Here is a 15,447-nt window from a genome sequence, read left to right as displayed (position 1 = left end):
AGCTTGGGCTTTATTTCTTTTTTTGGCTTGTGGGGATCTCCGCCCCTCTTGCTGTTGGTCTCACTCCTCCCCCCTCTCACTCTGCTGTGTGCTTCCAAGGTGTGGGCCTCACTTGTATCCTCCTCCTGACCGGCAGTCCTGCTCTGATGCCAGAGAGGTCCAGGGGGGCCTGAGAACTGTGTGCAGCCTGTGTACTGGAGGACAGGGCCTGCAACACGTGGCCGGTAGGCCAGAGCCTCGCGTGTGGGCAGGTGGAGGGCAGCGCTTACTCTTACCTCTGAGGCACGCGCTGGTGGTATCACATCTCCTCCCTCATCGCGCCAAGTTGCGGGTGCTCCAGGGGTCACACCACCACCGTGGAGGGCAGCGCCCAAATTCCGGGGCACGAGCGCCACGAGCCAGTGACCGGGCTCGTGGCCACCACTCCAGTGTCCACCGACCAGCGAGGGCACGCCCACCCTCGTCACCAGTTGTTGTCGGGGCCGCTGCGCGACTGACAACAGGCTTACTATTAGTGCGGTAGAGCAGGGCGTGGGGGCAATAACCACACAGGAGCCGAGTGATGTATTTTGCTGTTTGCGACGTCGTAGCCCTACTGGCTTGCGTACGTGCCCCTCTTTATTAGTTTACTGTCACATGACCTAAACATTGTGCGCCTGTTTCATCACAGGTGCAACACAACAGGGCTAGACACTGAAGGCGCGTTTCTCCTGCGGTGGGACTTCAACAAGACTTCCGATGAGATCTCGTTTGAGCTTCAGATGCGGACCACCGGATGGGTGGGGCTTCGGACTGAGCCCCAGTGGGGTCATGGAGGGAGCAAACATTGTGATTGGTGGAGTGTCATCCTCGTCTGCTCAAACTACCTATTTTGCGGTTATGGCAAGGACACCTTTGTATTTAAAGTGTGGATTGGTTGCACAAAATCTTAGTATTAAAATCCAATGAATCAACCTTTTAACCTCTGACTTCTCTTCAGAACACAGTCCTTTGTAGACACCCCTCTGCTTCAGGAGAATGATAAAAGCATGGAGAGGAGTTGGCCTAACGGCTAGGGCGGTCGACTGGGGATCTGGGTTCGAGTCTCTGCAATGACGCTGAATAGCCTGTGATTCTGGTCAAATCTCTTAATCTCCCCGTGCCTACCAAAAATGAACGAGTCCTCATGCAACGCAACTAGCGCCCTGATACCTGATTCGGGTCAAGTTCGCGCCAAATAAACTCTGTAAAATAAATAATGAAAGAGGCAAAAGTCCAGTCATGGGTAGCTGAGAAAACAGAGGAATTTCATTTTGCCACCGTGCTATGTTCAACATTTTTCGAGCCGAAGCGAAAGATCTGTGCATCAAGCCTACTTTAAAAGCAGTCGATTACATGGATTTTCTACTGTTGAGATGGACGCCGACGCTATATTTGAGGCAAAAATAGGTTTTTTTCACTTTTTATAAAATATGTGGAAAATGTGATTACTAGCAGAACCTAGTCGTCCCCCCCCCCCCCCCCTTCCTTCCCCTGCTCCCCACAGACGGGTTACAACATACACTTACCACCTGCACAAAGCAGGCGGTGAATGCATGCACTAAAACATATGCAATCGGGAATGCCATGTGGTTTAAATACCGGTAAATGTGGTCTCACGTTGTAATTCCCCATTCCTTGGGGTTCAACTCGTAATTGCACAGTACTGGTGCGGTGTTGCCGCATTGTAATGTTTTGCTGTGCTAATTTGAAAAAAAGCTACATTACATCTTGGGTGTGCCGTGGCAAGCAGTGCAGTTCCAATGAATGTCTCTTGTGGAAAGAATGTCACAAAAAATAATTTAAAATATCAAGTTAATTGGAAAAGGAACATAATATACATTGTTATTAAGTGTGTTTACTTATACATGTTAATAGGCATCCACAATCGTTCATGGTGCTGGGAACGAGCAAAAGGTAATTTATCAAATTAGAGATTACTTAAAATAACGAAAATAAACCAATACAATTTGCAGATCGTTTTATTTATCATTAAAGATAGCACTTAATTTAAATTGTGTAACGTAAAGACACTCCAAATGTAACCCTCCCAATGTACAGGCGTCCCAGGTGTACTTACCTCGAGGTAATGGCTCCCCATATAACGCTCTCGGTGCCTCCATGGCTCCTGCCCCAGCAGCGTGAGTGCTGAGTGCACCGCTCCCTGCTGCTTGCTGACAGTTTGTTACATGTGCGGCGTATTACACTTTAGTGGTTTTATCATGAAGGATTACTGTCCTGCTTGTTCACGATTCACCAGGCGTTTTTGGGAGGCATACATTGGTGAGTTGTATATTAGCATTTCTGTGTCGAAGGAATTCTATGGAGAAGACAAGATCTGCCTTTTTATCTTCTATTTTGTGCAGCCACAAATCATCCTGAGTTCACTTTATTCCAAAGGTCCTCTCCACAACAGCCCAGCCTCAGTCAGCTGCGTCTGACATGTTGGGCTCCCTGTTATAGAAACATATGATCGAGTGTTTATTCTACATCGGATTCAAACTTCAAATAATCTGCCCGGGTCTGAGGGACCTCAGGGTGTACCAGAAGAGTGGGCTGGTTCGATTATAGTACCATTTTTAATCTTCAATCCTCTTAGAAAGATTAGTAGGTTAAAATCTAGCAGACTCCTGTATACATAACTAGTTGAAGTGATGTTTAGATGGGAACAAATGTGAGTTAATACATGTGCAATAGTCCTCAGCTAAAACCTGATGGCATCATGGTATACTTCAAACAGTGGCAACTGGTTTAAAATCTGCCAGATGGATGAAGGCTGATACAACATGAATAGTCTCCCATTGAAACTCTGCGACAATTATGGATTGTCGCACACAGATGGTTAATGATCATCTGTTGCATAAATGTGTAATGTAGTGAGATGACGACCGCGACTACTGACTGTCATTGGCGCTTCAGTCTTTCGTGGCGTTTTTTCCATTGAAATCATTGAAAATTCATACTTATTGTTCCCTTTGTTTGATTTTGTTATGTCCTTTTCATTAATATTTTTATCTCTATTTTTATAAATTAAAGTCGCTTTGTTGTGTTGTGCCTTGGACATTTTAACTGTTTTGGTACCTTTAAATGCTTTTCAGATTTTCATTAACTTAAGCCTGTCTGCTTTTGCTATCTGGGTTTGAGGTCAGGCTTACATCAATGCACTGCAAGATAAACTACGACTTGTGCTTGTTTTTAGGACTACCATGCCGTTGGAAGAGTTACCCCGGCACGGGATACCATGCAGAACTACAAACTTCTTTCATTGTCTGAAAATGGAACCAGTACAACCATGAGGTTCAGCCGCAAGTTCAGAACCTGTGACCCCTTTGATGTTGATATTACGGTAAGTGGTTATGGCATGGTTGTGCTATGGCTGCCCATCCAAACCGTGATCAGCCTGTGGTGTTCTCCTGAGTGGTTATGATGAATCCAAACTGTGTTTTATGCAATGTTAGAGGATGGATCACTTGTAGGGGTAGGTATGGACCTACCGCTAGCAATAAGGCCACCCCTGCAATATAAGGCCTGACAAGATCTCAATACATTAGCCCCTGGCTCAGCCAATAGTAGCTGGCTGTGAGCAGGCAGGCTTAATTCTGGAGACAGGTATGCAAAGCATTTAAAAACGACACCATAAATAGCTAAGACACAAAACACAATAAAAATCGAACCCCAATTTATAAATTGTTTTTTAAAATAATTAAAATGACACCTAAATGACAAATCCAACGTAGGGAACTGGAGATAAGAATTTATGAAGATTTACCATTTTATAGTGCTTAAACATATAACGACAACCTGGGACATCTGGTTGCGCTTGACCAGGACAAAGTGAAAGTTTGAGGTTGACCGTGATGGAGTCCTGGATACAGTAAACAGGAGGCCCCGGCCAAAATTTTCCCTTCATACTTAGAAACGTTTCTGGAGGATTTTCTCTCAATGTTGTGCTTTCCCCTCCAGCAGGTCATTTTCAAGATGATGTCATCAGATTGATTTTCAGAGGCCCCATGTCAAATCTTTGAAGTCTGGTACTTTCTGCGGGACTGTGATGAATAATCGTATTCCAGCTCAGTAACAGGCAGCGAAAATGGCACACCTCCAGCCAGGCACAGTCATAAATACAATTGTCACCGGCTGTCTCACCCATTCAAATCCCAGTGATTTCATACTCTGACAAAGCAATTTCAGAGTATAACACATCTCCTCTTTTTACATCAAGAAAACAAATGAGTTGCATAACCACAGAGGCATAATGAAAAGTATGCAATAAAAATGAACATTAAATAAGAATGCAAAAACTGATCATATGAGAAATAACTCAAACAAAAATAAGATCTAAAACACTACACGGGAAAGTACGAAAACAAGCCAGAACCATCTAAAGGAAAAGACATGCAGGAAAACAACAAGGGACACACAAACGAGAAGCGGCAACCATGGAATATGCACACATTACATACACCACAGTATATTTAGAAGCCATAAATGATTACCTACAGACATAATCACTCAAATATGCAGGAGTTCTCCTTGTCCTGACTCCTCGTGCTGATTGGTGACAGCCTGAGGAACACCCACATGCTTTCCTTTTTCTCACATTTTCAGACAGTAATTCACCATTCTCCTCACCCCTTCTTAACTCCAGTATATCGTTATCAACCCTCTCCTGAAACCCATCCCCACCTGTACCTTTCATCTGATACAAAGCCACTCCTCAGACTTCAAGTTTGGCTATTTTCCAGTCTGACCCAATCGCCTCCCACTTTACTTACTTTATATGGGCCCCAGAAGTTTGACAAACCTCTTCCTACTCCTCCTGGCTTGACCTTCACACAATCACCCACCTGAATAAATCTCCCTTGACCTGGTCTCTTCCCCGCGCTCTTATCTCCCACTGTACTCTTGCGCATCCATGTAGGAACTATTTCAGTGCCGGACATCTGCCTCATCTCCTCGAAGGGACTTTTCCCAGTTCCAACAAGTATGGGGGTACAATATGCCCGCAACATTTATTTCAGTTTTTTGGACTCTCTCACCAGCGGTACATGCCAATTGCATAATACCCTTCATAATTTTGTTCAGCCTGTCACACAACTCATTTCCTTGAACTGTATAGTGAAGTACACGCATGCCTGATTCCCGTTTTTTTTAAAGAAATCCTCCACTTCCAAATACGTTAGTTGAGTCCCATTATCAGTGAGGATAATCATAGGAAACCCTTTCAATCTAAAATCTCCTCTCAAAAGATTTATAGTAGCCTCTGTGGGAATCCACTTCATAATGCCAACCTCAACCCACCTTGATTTTACATCGACCAAAATTGCAGCATACCGTTCATAGGGGTGAAAGCAATTAAATGGCCCTGTAAAATCAAGACCGACTTTCTCCCATACCTCTCCCGACTCAAAAATGTGTTCATTTGTTCTGCCAACCCCCACTCAGTCTCTTTTCAGATTACTTGCAAATTTTAGTTTTTCACCAATTCTTTAATCAGTTTGTCCATAACCGGCCACCAAAAGTTTTCTTTAATTCTTCTGGTACTTAGTGTTTGGCCTAAGTGCCCTTCATGTGTCAATCCAATCAACTCGTCTCGTATGGAGAAGGGTGGTACAAAACGCTCCCCTCACATCAACAGCTCCTCATTATGAATAGATAACTCATCTATGACTTTAAAATAGGGCCTCGATGCCACAAGAATGGTGCTCTTCCTCCTTCCCACCCCTGTTATAAGTTTCACCATACCTTGAAGTGTCATTACTGTGCATACTTTTGATCCAATTTTCATTAGAAACTCTACTTTCCATTCCTTCCATACAATTTTCCAAACTGGCCACCACTTCACACCGAATGTCACAATCACCAACACTGTTCTCAGGTAACCTAGATAGGCTATATGCGACATCGTTCCTCCACCCTGGCACAAACTGCACTCTGCAGTTATATTCTTGTAACCTGACAGCTAAGCGAGCGAACCTTCCTGAGCAGTTCTTGGTACCATCCAGCGCCAACAGTCGCAGGAGGCTTGTGATCTGTCCTGAGAGTGAAAACTCCACCCCATAAAAACACTGAGTTGTCCTGTCGCCTAAGCTGCAGCCAATGCTTTAAGGCTGAGTAATTCCTGTCCGCCTCTGTCAACGACCCTGAGGCAAAAGCAACTGTCTTCTCCAATTTTCCATGCACTTGTGCCAAGACAGCCCCAAACCCCACTGCACTGGCATGAAAAGTCAATATGGTCTTTCCATTAGGTTGAAATGGAGCCAGGACAACTGCATGAGCTATATTGTCCCTGATGATCATAGATTCCTCTTGTTGCTTTAATGTCCAATCACATTTCCTCCCTTTGCACAATAGTTCTCTGAGAGACTCCAGTTTCATTGCAGAATCCTGCACAAACTTGGAGTAATACTCCACTAGACCCATAAAGGACCTTAATTGCTCTTTGTCGGCATCTGCATAAGCATGATGGCACTCAATAGATTTTGTTCAGGTGTAATCCCCTCACTAGTGATGCGATGGCCTAAATAATCAACTTCCTGTGTGCCAAAAACACATTTTTCTCTAACGTGATACCAACATCACTTAACTTTGACAACACTTTCACCAAATGCTTACTGTGCTCTGCTAAATCCTTCCTAAAGATCAGGATATCATCCTCTAGAAATACAACTTATCAATCCCCTTCAGGATGTTCGTGATGACTCACTGAAAGATGCCGGCAGCAGAACAAAGACCGAAGGAGTTGTAGGAAGCTGGGTTTCTGTTGCAGTAACCACACCACTTTTTGCTAGACTACAGATGCACTTTGGCAGAGACCCAGGGCATATCAAGTCAATCAGGTTACCAGAGCCTGTGTTCTTTCCCAAAACTAAACCTTGTGCCCCCATTTGGCACCTCTCTGGCCACATATCAGACCCTTGTAAAAAGTACCATGGGCACAAGGGCCCTGTAGCCAGGGAAGGACTCTAAGGGCTGTAGCACTTATTGTGCCACCCTTAATATTTTTTATACAAACAAATTGGTCTGAGTTCAGTCTTTGAGCGTGTGAAATCATTTGTTTGAGTGTGTACAAAAAATGCTTAACACGACCCTCTAGCCTTACTGCTTGCCCACACTACCACAAATGGAGAGTAAGGTGCTATCTACTTTTACCTCTGCCTACCCTTGGGCATCCACTGGACTCTGTGCACACTATACCTCATTTTAGTAAAGTATTTACAGATCCATCGTTCTACATTGGTGGATCAGCGGTGGGATATACAACTTGGCATTTGTTGGAATAACTTGGTTACACATGATCACACGACGGAACTCGTAAATTGCCTTTAGAATTATGATTTTTGAATTGACCATTTTCTTTCTCCAAACTTCTAAAAATCTTGTTAGGGCATTGGGTAAGTCCCTTAAGAATTTTAGAAAAATAAAATATCATTTTAGTTGGGGATAAGGGGGGATAGAACTTTTTTGTTAGTCTCTTAACAAGAACCCAGCAGTTATTGAAGAAAACCACAATGGAATAGAGAACCAGGTTGAGGAGCTCAACCTCACCCCTTATCTCCACTTAGAATTTAGGAAGCTAAGGTCTCTACGCAAACAAAAGCTCCAGGAGCTGTTGAAAGGGTATGCTAAGGACCATCCTTCTGAAAATGGTGAAAACCTCTCAGATGAAGAAGTAGAGGGAGGAGGTGAGAATAACTACCAACCCCCTCCCACTTCATAGGGAGAAAAGGGCCCCAGTGGCCCTTATACCAAGAGTAAACCTCTCAGTACCTAGATCCCACCCAGGTGGATCAGGTGCTACTGAAGATTGAGGACAGCCTCAATGAAGAGGACTTCCTGCTTGCCAGGTGGACCAAAAGATTAGACCTAGAGACCAGACTCCTGGCTCTAGTAAAAGAGAGCAGAATTGGGCCTATGACCCATCAATAGTGGCAGCAATTAAAACAATTTAAAAAAAGGATCCTACGATCCCAAAATCTCCAAATAGTTTGTCCCTAAATTTGAGGATGGTGATGATATCACCAAGTGGCTCACAGCCTTTGAGAGGGCTTGAGAAGTCAGAAGTGTGAAGTAAACTCACTGGGGAGCGTTCATTTGGTAACTGTTTTCTGGTAAGTGCAGAGACAGACCTCTGACCCTTAGTGGGGCAGAAGCAGTCCTATGGACTCATGAAGGGCACCCTGGTTGAGGGATTTGGACTCCCTGTTGAGTATAGAATTAGATTTAGGGAGGCTAAAAAAAGTCAGCCCTGAGTGGAATATGTAGACTACTCAATGAAAACATTAGGGAGCCGATTCACTGAACTTATCTGAAACACAATCCTAAACTTACTACTTTTGGTATTTACAGAAGGCATTTAGTAGCAGTTTTAGGATTCCTAACTTTATTACTACTAAACTGAGACAAAACTAACTTTACGACTTTCGGTATTCACAAGAGATTTAGTAGTAAAGTTAGGATTTCTTACTTTACTACTAAATGCCTTCTGTGAATACCAAAAGTAGTACGTTTAGGATTTTGTCCCCGATTACTTTTGTGAATCGGGCCCTAGGAGGCTGGTTGACTGGAAGTAAAGTGCAATATTATGATGGTCTGTGTAATTTCTGGATGAAAGAATACACATTAAGTAATTGCATTGGTACAAAGGTGCATCAGTATCTGGTAGACCCAGGTCCAAGAAGGCAAACCACTGGGCCAGGGAGATCTATCCCAGTAAGGATAACTCAAATTGGCACTGGTGAAGTCCTCCCTAGCCAACAAAGACCGGACTAGTCAGGCAACTGTCCAGCCTGAGTTGGTGGCTCCTCAGCTGACAGAACAGAGGGTGGAAGAAGGGTGTTCACTACAAAGTGTAGTGCCCCTACCCTAAAACAGCAGATAGGCTGCCAGAACCCAAAGAAGCCTTTAAGGTAGCCACTTCACCTACCAGTGAAGAGTAAAGGTGTGGTTCTGGGCATTGACGGCTGTCAATAGCCTCTGCTGGGTGTTAGCCTTCATGGCAGCACTGTCCTTGGCATGGTTGACTACCCCCTTGCCAAATAGAAAGTTAGGCCCCCTGACCCTATTAGTCATTTTGGGGTTACTCAAGCTGTGGGTAACATCTGTGGGTAAGCTGGATACCCTCTGTTTAAGCCTTACTGCTTGCCCACACTACCACAAAAAGAGTAAGGTGCTATCTACTTTTGCCTCTTCCTACCCTTGGGGTTCCACTGGATTCTGTGCACACTATACCTAAATTTGCTATAGTATATACAGAGCCAGCTTCCTACATGAGTCTACTAAATTGCAATGTGCCATCAGAAGTTATGAATGACGTATAATGTCTGCAATTGGGTTGAAGCCTAACCTGATGAGCGTTTCTCAAATCAAGTTTTGAAAAATACTTCTCCCCCGACATCTCATTTATATTGGGTAGGGGAAAAATGTCCATGATGGCATAAATCGACACAAACGTAGTGTTCCATCCGCCGCCTTGGTTTTCACCACTGGAGACCACATTCTGTTGCTTCTATTAGCCCCATTATTCTGTCATTTAACATCTGTTGTAAAACCTCTTCTACTTGCGTGCTAGCCGCCATTGGAACTTTTCTCATCACATGTTTGACAGGGAGGAAATTTCTCCTTAACTTATTCTCTTGCATGTAACCCTGCACTTACCCTAAACACTCTTGTATTTTGTTTCAAAATCCTAATTAAACCACTCTCCTCAAGCAGAGTTCATCAACCACCATAACCTGATTTACTGCCTTGGGAATTACCTTAATATGTAAATCATATTGATGTGCCCACCTAAAAATAGGTGGCCCATTAGGAGCATTATAGAACTTCCCGTCTGTGTTCCTCCCTGCAAATTGGATCGGAGCCATAGCAAACCCAATAAGTCTGATGTCTGTCCCTTGATATCCTTTCAATACTACATCAGAAGGAATAAGCTCCAAATAGTGCCATGTGGCTTCATATAACCATTTGGGTATAATAGTGTACAAGGAACCAGTGTCCACCACCAACGATAACACTTTGCTGTATCTCAGCCTTTGGATGGTTCCTTTTTTAGGTCTCGGCTTGGCAGTGCATGCACTGCATGCGCTGTCTCAGCGAGATCTAAAGTAATCTGTAAATTGGCTGAAACTCCGTGTAATTTCTCCTGCCTCTTGAGATTCGTTTAACTTTGGCATTGCTGTTCTTAGCTTGCTTTCTGTTGGCTGTTGATCCGATGCATCACTTCCGTTTTTATCGGAAGCAGCACCGACCAACTACAGTTTTGTTGCGCTGTAGGGCTTTGTCAGTTTCGTTTAGGGACTACTTGTTTTTAATCACCATGGCGGCCGCTTCATGGGCCGCTATACGCATACGTTTAAAATGCATGGGCGCCGCGGCGCCCGCTTTCATCTCTCGGCATTTGCATTGTTTACATTCCTTGTAGTGCTCGGGCGCACCACTCGTAGGCTAGCAGATGACAGTTTCATCAGCGCCGCACGCTGCCACTTAAACAATAGGCAGTCATGGACTGACTTGAGCCGAGCACTAACGGGACCGACACGCACGTCAGGCCAAATACTAAATGGCTAAATATTAGCTTCACTAGCGGCGGCGCCCGCTTTCATCTCTCGGCATTTGCATTGTTTACATTCCTTGTAGTGCTCGGGCGCACCACTCGTAGGCTAGCAGATGACCCTTTCAGCTGCGCCGGCAGCTGCCACTTAAACAATAGGCAGCCATGGACTGACTTTAGCCGAGCACTAACGGGACCGACACGCACGTCAGGCCAAACACTAAATGGCTAAATATTAGTTTCACTAACGAGAGACAGCAAACCGAGATTGAACTGCACTGGAGCAAAACCCCTAAGGACAACTCATTGCACGCTAATCCAAAGACTACAACTACCAGTGCATCGGGATGTTAAATGTTTTTATTGCTGAGCACAACAGACTTGTGCTGGACTTGTGCCCTGTCACCCTGGAATATCGCCGCTTCTTGTGGAATAAAACAAGCCAGTTACACAGTAACCTTGTCTATAGCAGCCCCTAACATGCATTGCACCATGCTGTATTCACTTAACAGAGCTCAGTTTAACACGTCATAACATACCACGTCAAATCTTATCTTGGGACTTAAATACACAATGAAATATGTGCAGCGTGGACTTGGAAGAGCGAGTCTGTGTTTTGGCGCTAGCCGATCGGTGCTAATGTCATTGTGTATTAATCTATTTTGGCAAAACTCTCGTCAAAATTCCAGTGTACTTGTGTGCTTTCTGTCCATTGTGCCACAACAATGTTGTTTTTACACTCCACCCCATTGTAAACTGCTTTCTCAGGTACCTGAAGTGTGCCGTCCTCGCGTTCTCGCATTTGCCTGGCACCACGAGTTTACTCAAAGCCTCTCAACAGTTGGGTGGATTAATGCACCTGTTGCAGTAATTATTGTGTAACCTTAGTCTGCTCCTACGCAGTCTGAGAAACGTTGTGATGTATAGTAGTAAAATACATTATCTGCGGCACCAACGCACAGTGGCATGACATCAAGCACTATACAATAAATACTAATTATTGTACCACTTTCCAATACTCCCCTCAACACGCCAGATTCCTTCTCACATTGCATTTGTATTATTTTTGCATTCATATAGCACCTTCTTCTCCTGACGAGGTGTTGAAGCGCTTTGCACTTGAAAGCTCTGGACTGTGACTGCACGGTTTGTTGCCTTCCAACCGCGAACCGAAAGGCATCCGCTTTTATTGGTGTTATAATCTCTGATGGATTCTTATTATTATTAATTTGGGATATCCTGAGGTGTGCAGTTGACCCCTGGGGTGGCTGAAACAGACTGAGGGGCACCAGGCATAAGGATTTCAGTGTTTGCGATTACAAAATAGGTGACCATAATCTCAGGGGGCATCACCAACTTTGAAATGGGGTATCTTCATTCTTAAGTTTTATTTATGAGTGTAATAAACAAAGGCAAAACTTATCGCAGCCCCTTAAATGATAAAACTTTATAAAATACCTACACTGATCAAGTTGCTTGTCTAATATCGGATGAGTAAATACATTGCTGTCTCCTGTCAATGTCATATTTAAAGCGTCTCCTAAAATAATACCTTTTTCCCTTCCCTGCATAGTTCAACTCATAATCACACCCCTTGGAACTCTCTAGCTTTATCATAGCTCCTAAAACTTGGTGGTAGTTTGTTCACGAATTGCAGAGGATGACTCAATACAGTGATGTGGTGAAGCCTGGCTGAGGCCACAACAGACCAGCATATTGGGAACATACACTACATGACACACCCCTCGTAAAATGTCTTGCACGTGTTTCACCTGCGGTGCTGAACACACATCGGGTAGATGTAGGGATCTGTACCTTATCAACTCACAATAGCTCCCTCTTAGTTCAGCACTAGGCTCTGAATGACTGTAACTGATAACCATTAGTGGCCCCAGAAACGACTGCCCCTGCCCCTGGGGCATAACCTGGCGCATGAGTCTGCAAATCCATCTCAGGGACAGGTACACTTAATACACCTGTGATTATCAGGAAGACTATGTTATGTTTTTGTCATGTTATGAAGAAGTAAGGCAGTAACCTTAGAGCTCCTTCTGTCGGTGGCACCGAATTACAGCAACAGACACCACAACAAGCATTTACAATGCAATGGTCTCGGCCTTGTTAAAGTTAGAGCTATTGGCATTGCTCATGACAATGCCGTTTCTTTAAATGTTTTAAAAACAAAAACATAAACAAAAATAATGTCATGAGCAATGCCAATAGCTCTAACTTTACCAAAGCCGAGACCATTGCATTGTAAATGCTTGTTTTTTACATCGGTTCTTTCAATTCTTCTTGCCTGATGACCAGCGACCTGTATTCTGTTTCCTCTTCTAATACATAAGCAATGTTTTTAAACTACACCTTTACCCATGTGTGCATGGTATCCTTTTCTTCCACACTTATGGCACTCTTTGCTCACAGCAAAACAATTCTTGGAGTCAGCCGAATTAAAAGCACTGCCACACCTGTAACACACATGCTGCATACTGTTTCCCAAAGTATTGCAGATCCTGCTAGACTTTGTAAGTTCATTCTTAGCTGAAGTGCCTCCTGCTGCTTGGTATCTACTCTTCACCACATTAACTGCTTCCGAATCGTCTTGCAACACTGAACCCTCTGCCCCTTTTTCTTGTACAGTTTCATTTCCCTCATGCATTTTTCCAATGCCTCCACGACTTGCTATTTCAATAGCTTCCTTTAAAGTAGGTTTCTTTGCTGCCTATGGTCTTTCCTGAACTTTTTTTACTATGAATTTGGACAGTCAGTTGGTCCCTTATAACTCCAGACATTTGACCAAACTGACATTTCTCAGAAAGCTCTCTAAACCTTGTGGCAAATTCATAAAGTTTCATAGCTGTGTTGTGGATGCATATAGAATGTCAGTGCATGACTGTTCTCCTGCTCGGCAAACCTTATCTGCAACCTCACAATGGCATCTTTGTAGGCATCCTCCACTTCCTCCGATGGTTGTGACAGATATTTGAATACTCTTGGACTAAGGCTCCCAACAATAATGCCTTTTTCCTTGCTGCTGGAAATCTCGTACCATCCAAAGTCACAAGATAGATCTCAAAACAATCTATCCAGTCTCCCCACTCTTTGGGTGGATCGCCACCTGACAAGAGGAAAGTGGTGATAGAAATAGCATTTCCAAAATTCATTTTTGTAAACTAGTACGATTGGGCTTGCTGGAAATCAACAAAGATCTCAATCCAAAATTAAACCAGCATCGGCATAGCCAATAGGTCTCGCTTTTGGGACCTTATGTATTTAGATATGCAGCACAATATCCTTGGTGCAACAATATTAACAATGCATGGTTAACACTTATAAGGTCCCAAAGGCAAGACCTATTGGCTATGCCAATGCTTGTGTAGAGGCTGGAAGTGACATCGAAGCTGTAGCTAAAAGTGCAAAATGCTATCACAGAATTAAAAATTGTTGGGTGGCAAAGAGGACAAGACCTGATCGTTCCCGAGTTTTCATTCAATACAAAAAGGGAAATGGGCGTCCTGGTCTCCAGCATTGCCCTTGCTCGACAAACACTATTGTCTTAATCGCCCCTTCCCCCGCACACAACCATAAATGGTTTTGAGAAATAAGTGAATACTTTAAGCGAGGAGACTTTTGTGGATTACGGAGTGAATCCACAAGTCTCGCCAATGTTAAGAACCAAGCAAAAACCAAAGGAAATGATGGACGGAGTGTTGAACATTGCAAGCACTCTCCCCCAGTCAACTGATCTGTGTTTGATCCATCACCGTTCTTTAGCCCACTCTGCCACCCCAGTTCAGACATGGCCATATGCAAATCAGTCTGACCTTGTACCTCATGGGAACAGTCCAGCCCGAACTGCCAAGCCATGTCATCCCTGGACTGGAAACAAGCTTCCTAGGATCCAGATCTGTTGACTGGGTGTGAGTGTTTGATTGGTTCTGATGTTCCGTCCATCACCACCCCCTTTTGTACCGCAATGTTCAGAACCAGGCATTGGATCAGATGGCTGCAAACCCCAATCAGAACCCAAGAGGTAAACGAGAATTCCTTTGTGTGTGGCAAACTTGTGATGAACATCTAGAGGCTGACTTTGAAAACTAATGCCGAAGCGAGTCCTGAACCCAGCCTGTAACTAAACTGGTCTCCTACTAAGGACGCTTTGCAAGAACCTCATGCCTTTGATTGTGTGGGGGTGAGTAAAGTACAGTGGTGTGCAAAGCATCACTGTTGTAGCTGCAGCTAGTTTTATCTGGGATTGACTGCTGTAATGAGGTCTAGGAATGCATACCAGACTAATAAAATTGGCAGTTCCAAAGGTTTCAAAACTGCACTGCCCAATTTGTCCTCCTTCTCACATGTACATGTATGCTGGATTTCCAAGGCCTTGCAGTCTCTCCTGCTTGGAGTTCAAATCCTAGGAGTTGTAGACTCATTACCAGACTAAATGTCACTCTGTATTTTGAAACTCTGCCCCCCCCCACCATTGAATGAGATCATTATGGTTGAATTCCTGAATTTACTCACTGACTGGAGGGTGTTCTCTGCATTCTCTAACCACCATTGGACGTTCCTCTACCCCTGCTACTATACCTTCGTTTGGAAACTGACTTTGGTTCAATATTGAGACCTTCCAACTCCAAGAATTAATAGAACCAGACTTGTGATCATTCTTCTGCCTGCTTTTTTCTAATAAGGGCCACTGTCAACTTTTTGAAAATGTCAAATTAAAGTACTAGATATAGATAGATATATCGCAAAAAGAGCCTCCTTCTGGAAATCCTCCACCATAGAGGGGTGGTGCGATAACAGGGGGAGAAAGACCTGCATGTCAATATAACAGGATATCGCAATTCCTACGCCCTCTCAGGTCACACAAA

At 43.9% G+C, this 15,447-nt stretch overlaps 1 protein-coding gene across 1 annotated transcript in view; it reads left to right on the top strand.

The window, feature by feature from the left end:
* Positions 1-755: 755 nt before the first annotated feature.
* The window catches only part of LOC146813100 (DBH-like monooxygenase protein 2), a 99,243-nt gene continuing 84,551 nt past the window's right edge, over positions 756-15,447 (top strand). The window contains exons 1-2 of the mRNA XM_085620077.1: positions 756-876; positions 3,218-3,364. Of these exons, the coding sequence (XP_085476203.1) occupies positions 811-876; positions 3,218-3,364 (213 nt within the window). The 5' untranslated portion in view covers positions 756-810. The remainder of the gene's footprint in view (positions 877-3,217; positions 3,365-15,447) is intronic.

This window comes from Triturus cristatus, chromosome 7 (assembly GCF_964204655.1).
Source record: "Triturus cristatus chromosome 7, aTriCri1.1, whole genome shotgun sequence".
Lineage (NCBI taxonomy): Eukaryota > Metazoa > Chordata > Amphibia > Caudata > Salamandridae > Triturus > Triturus cristatus.
This window is presented reverse-complemented; position numbering and strand designations above follow the sequence as displayed.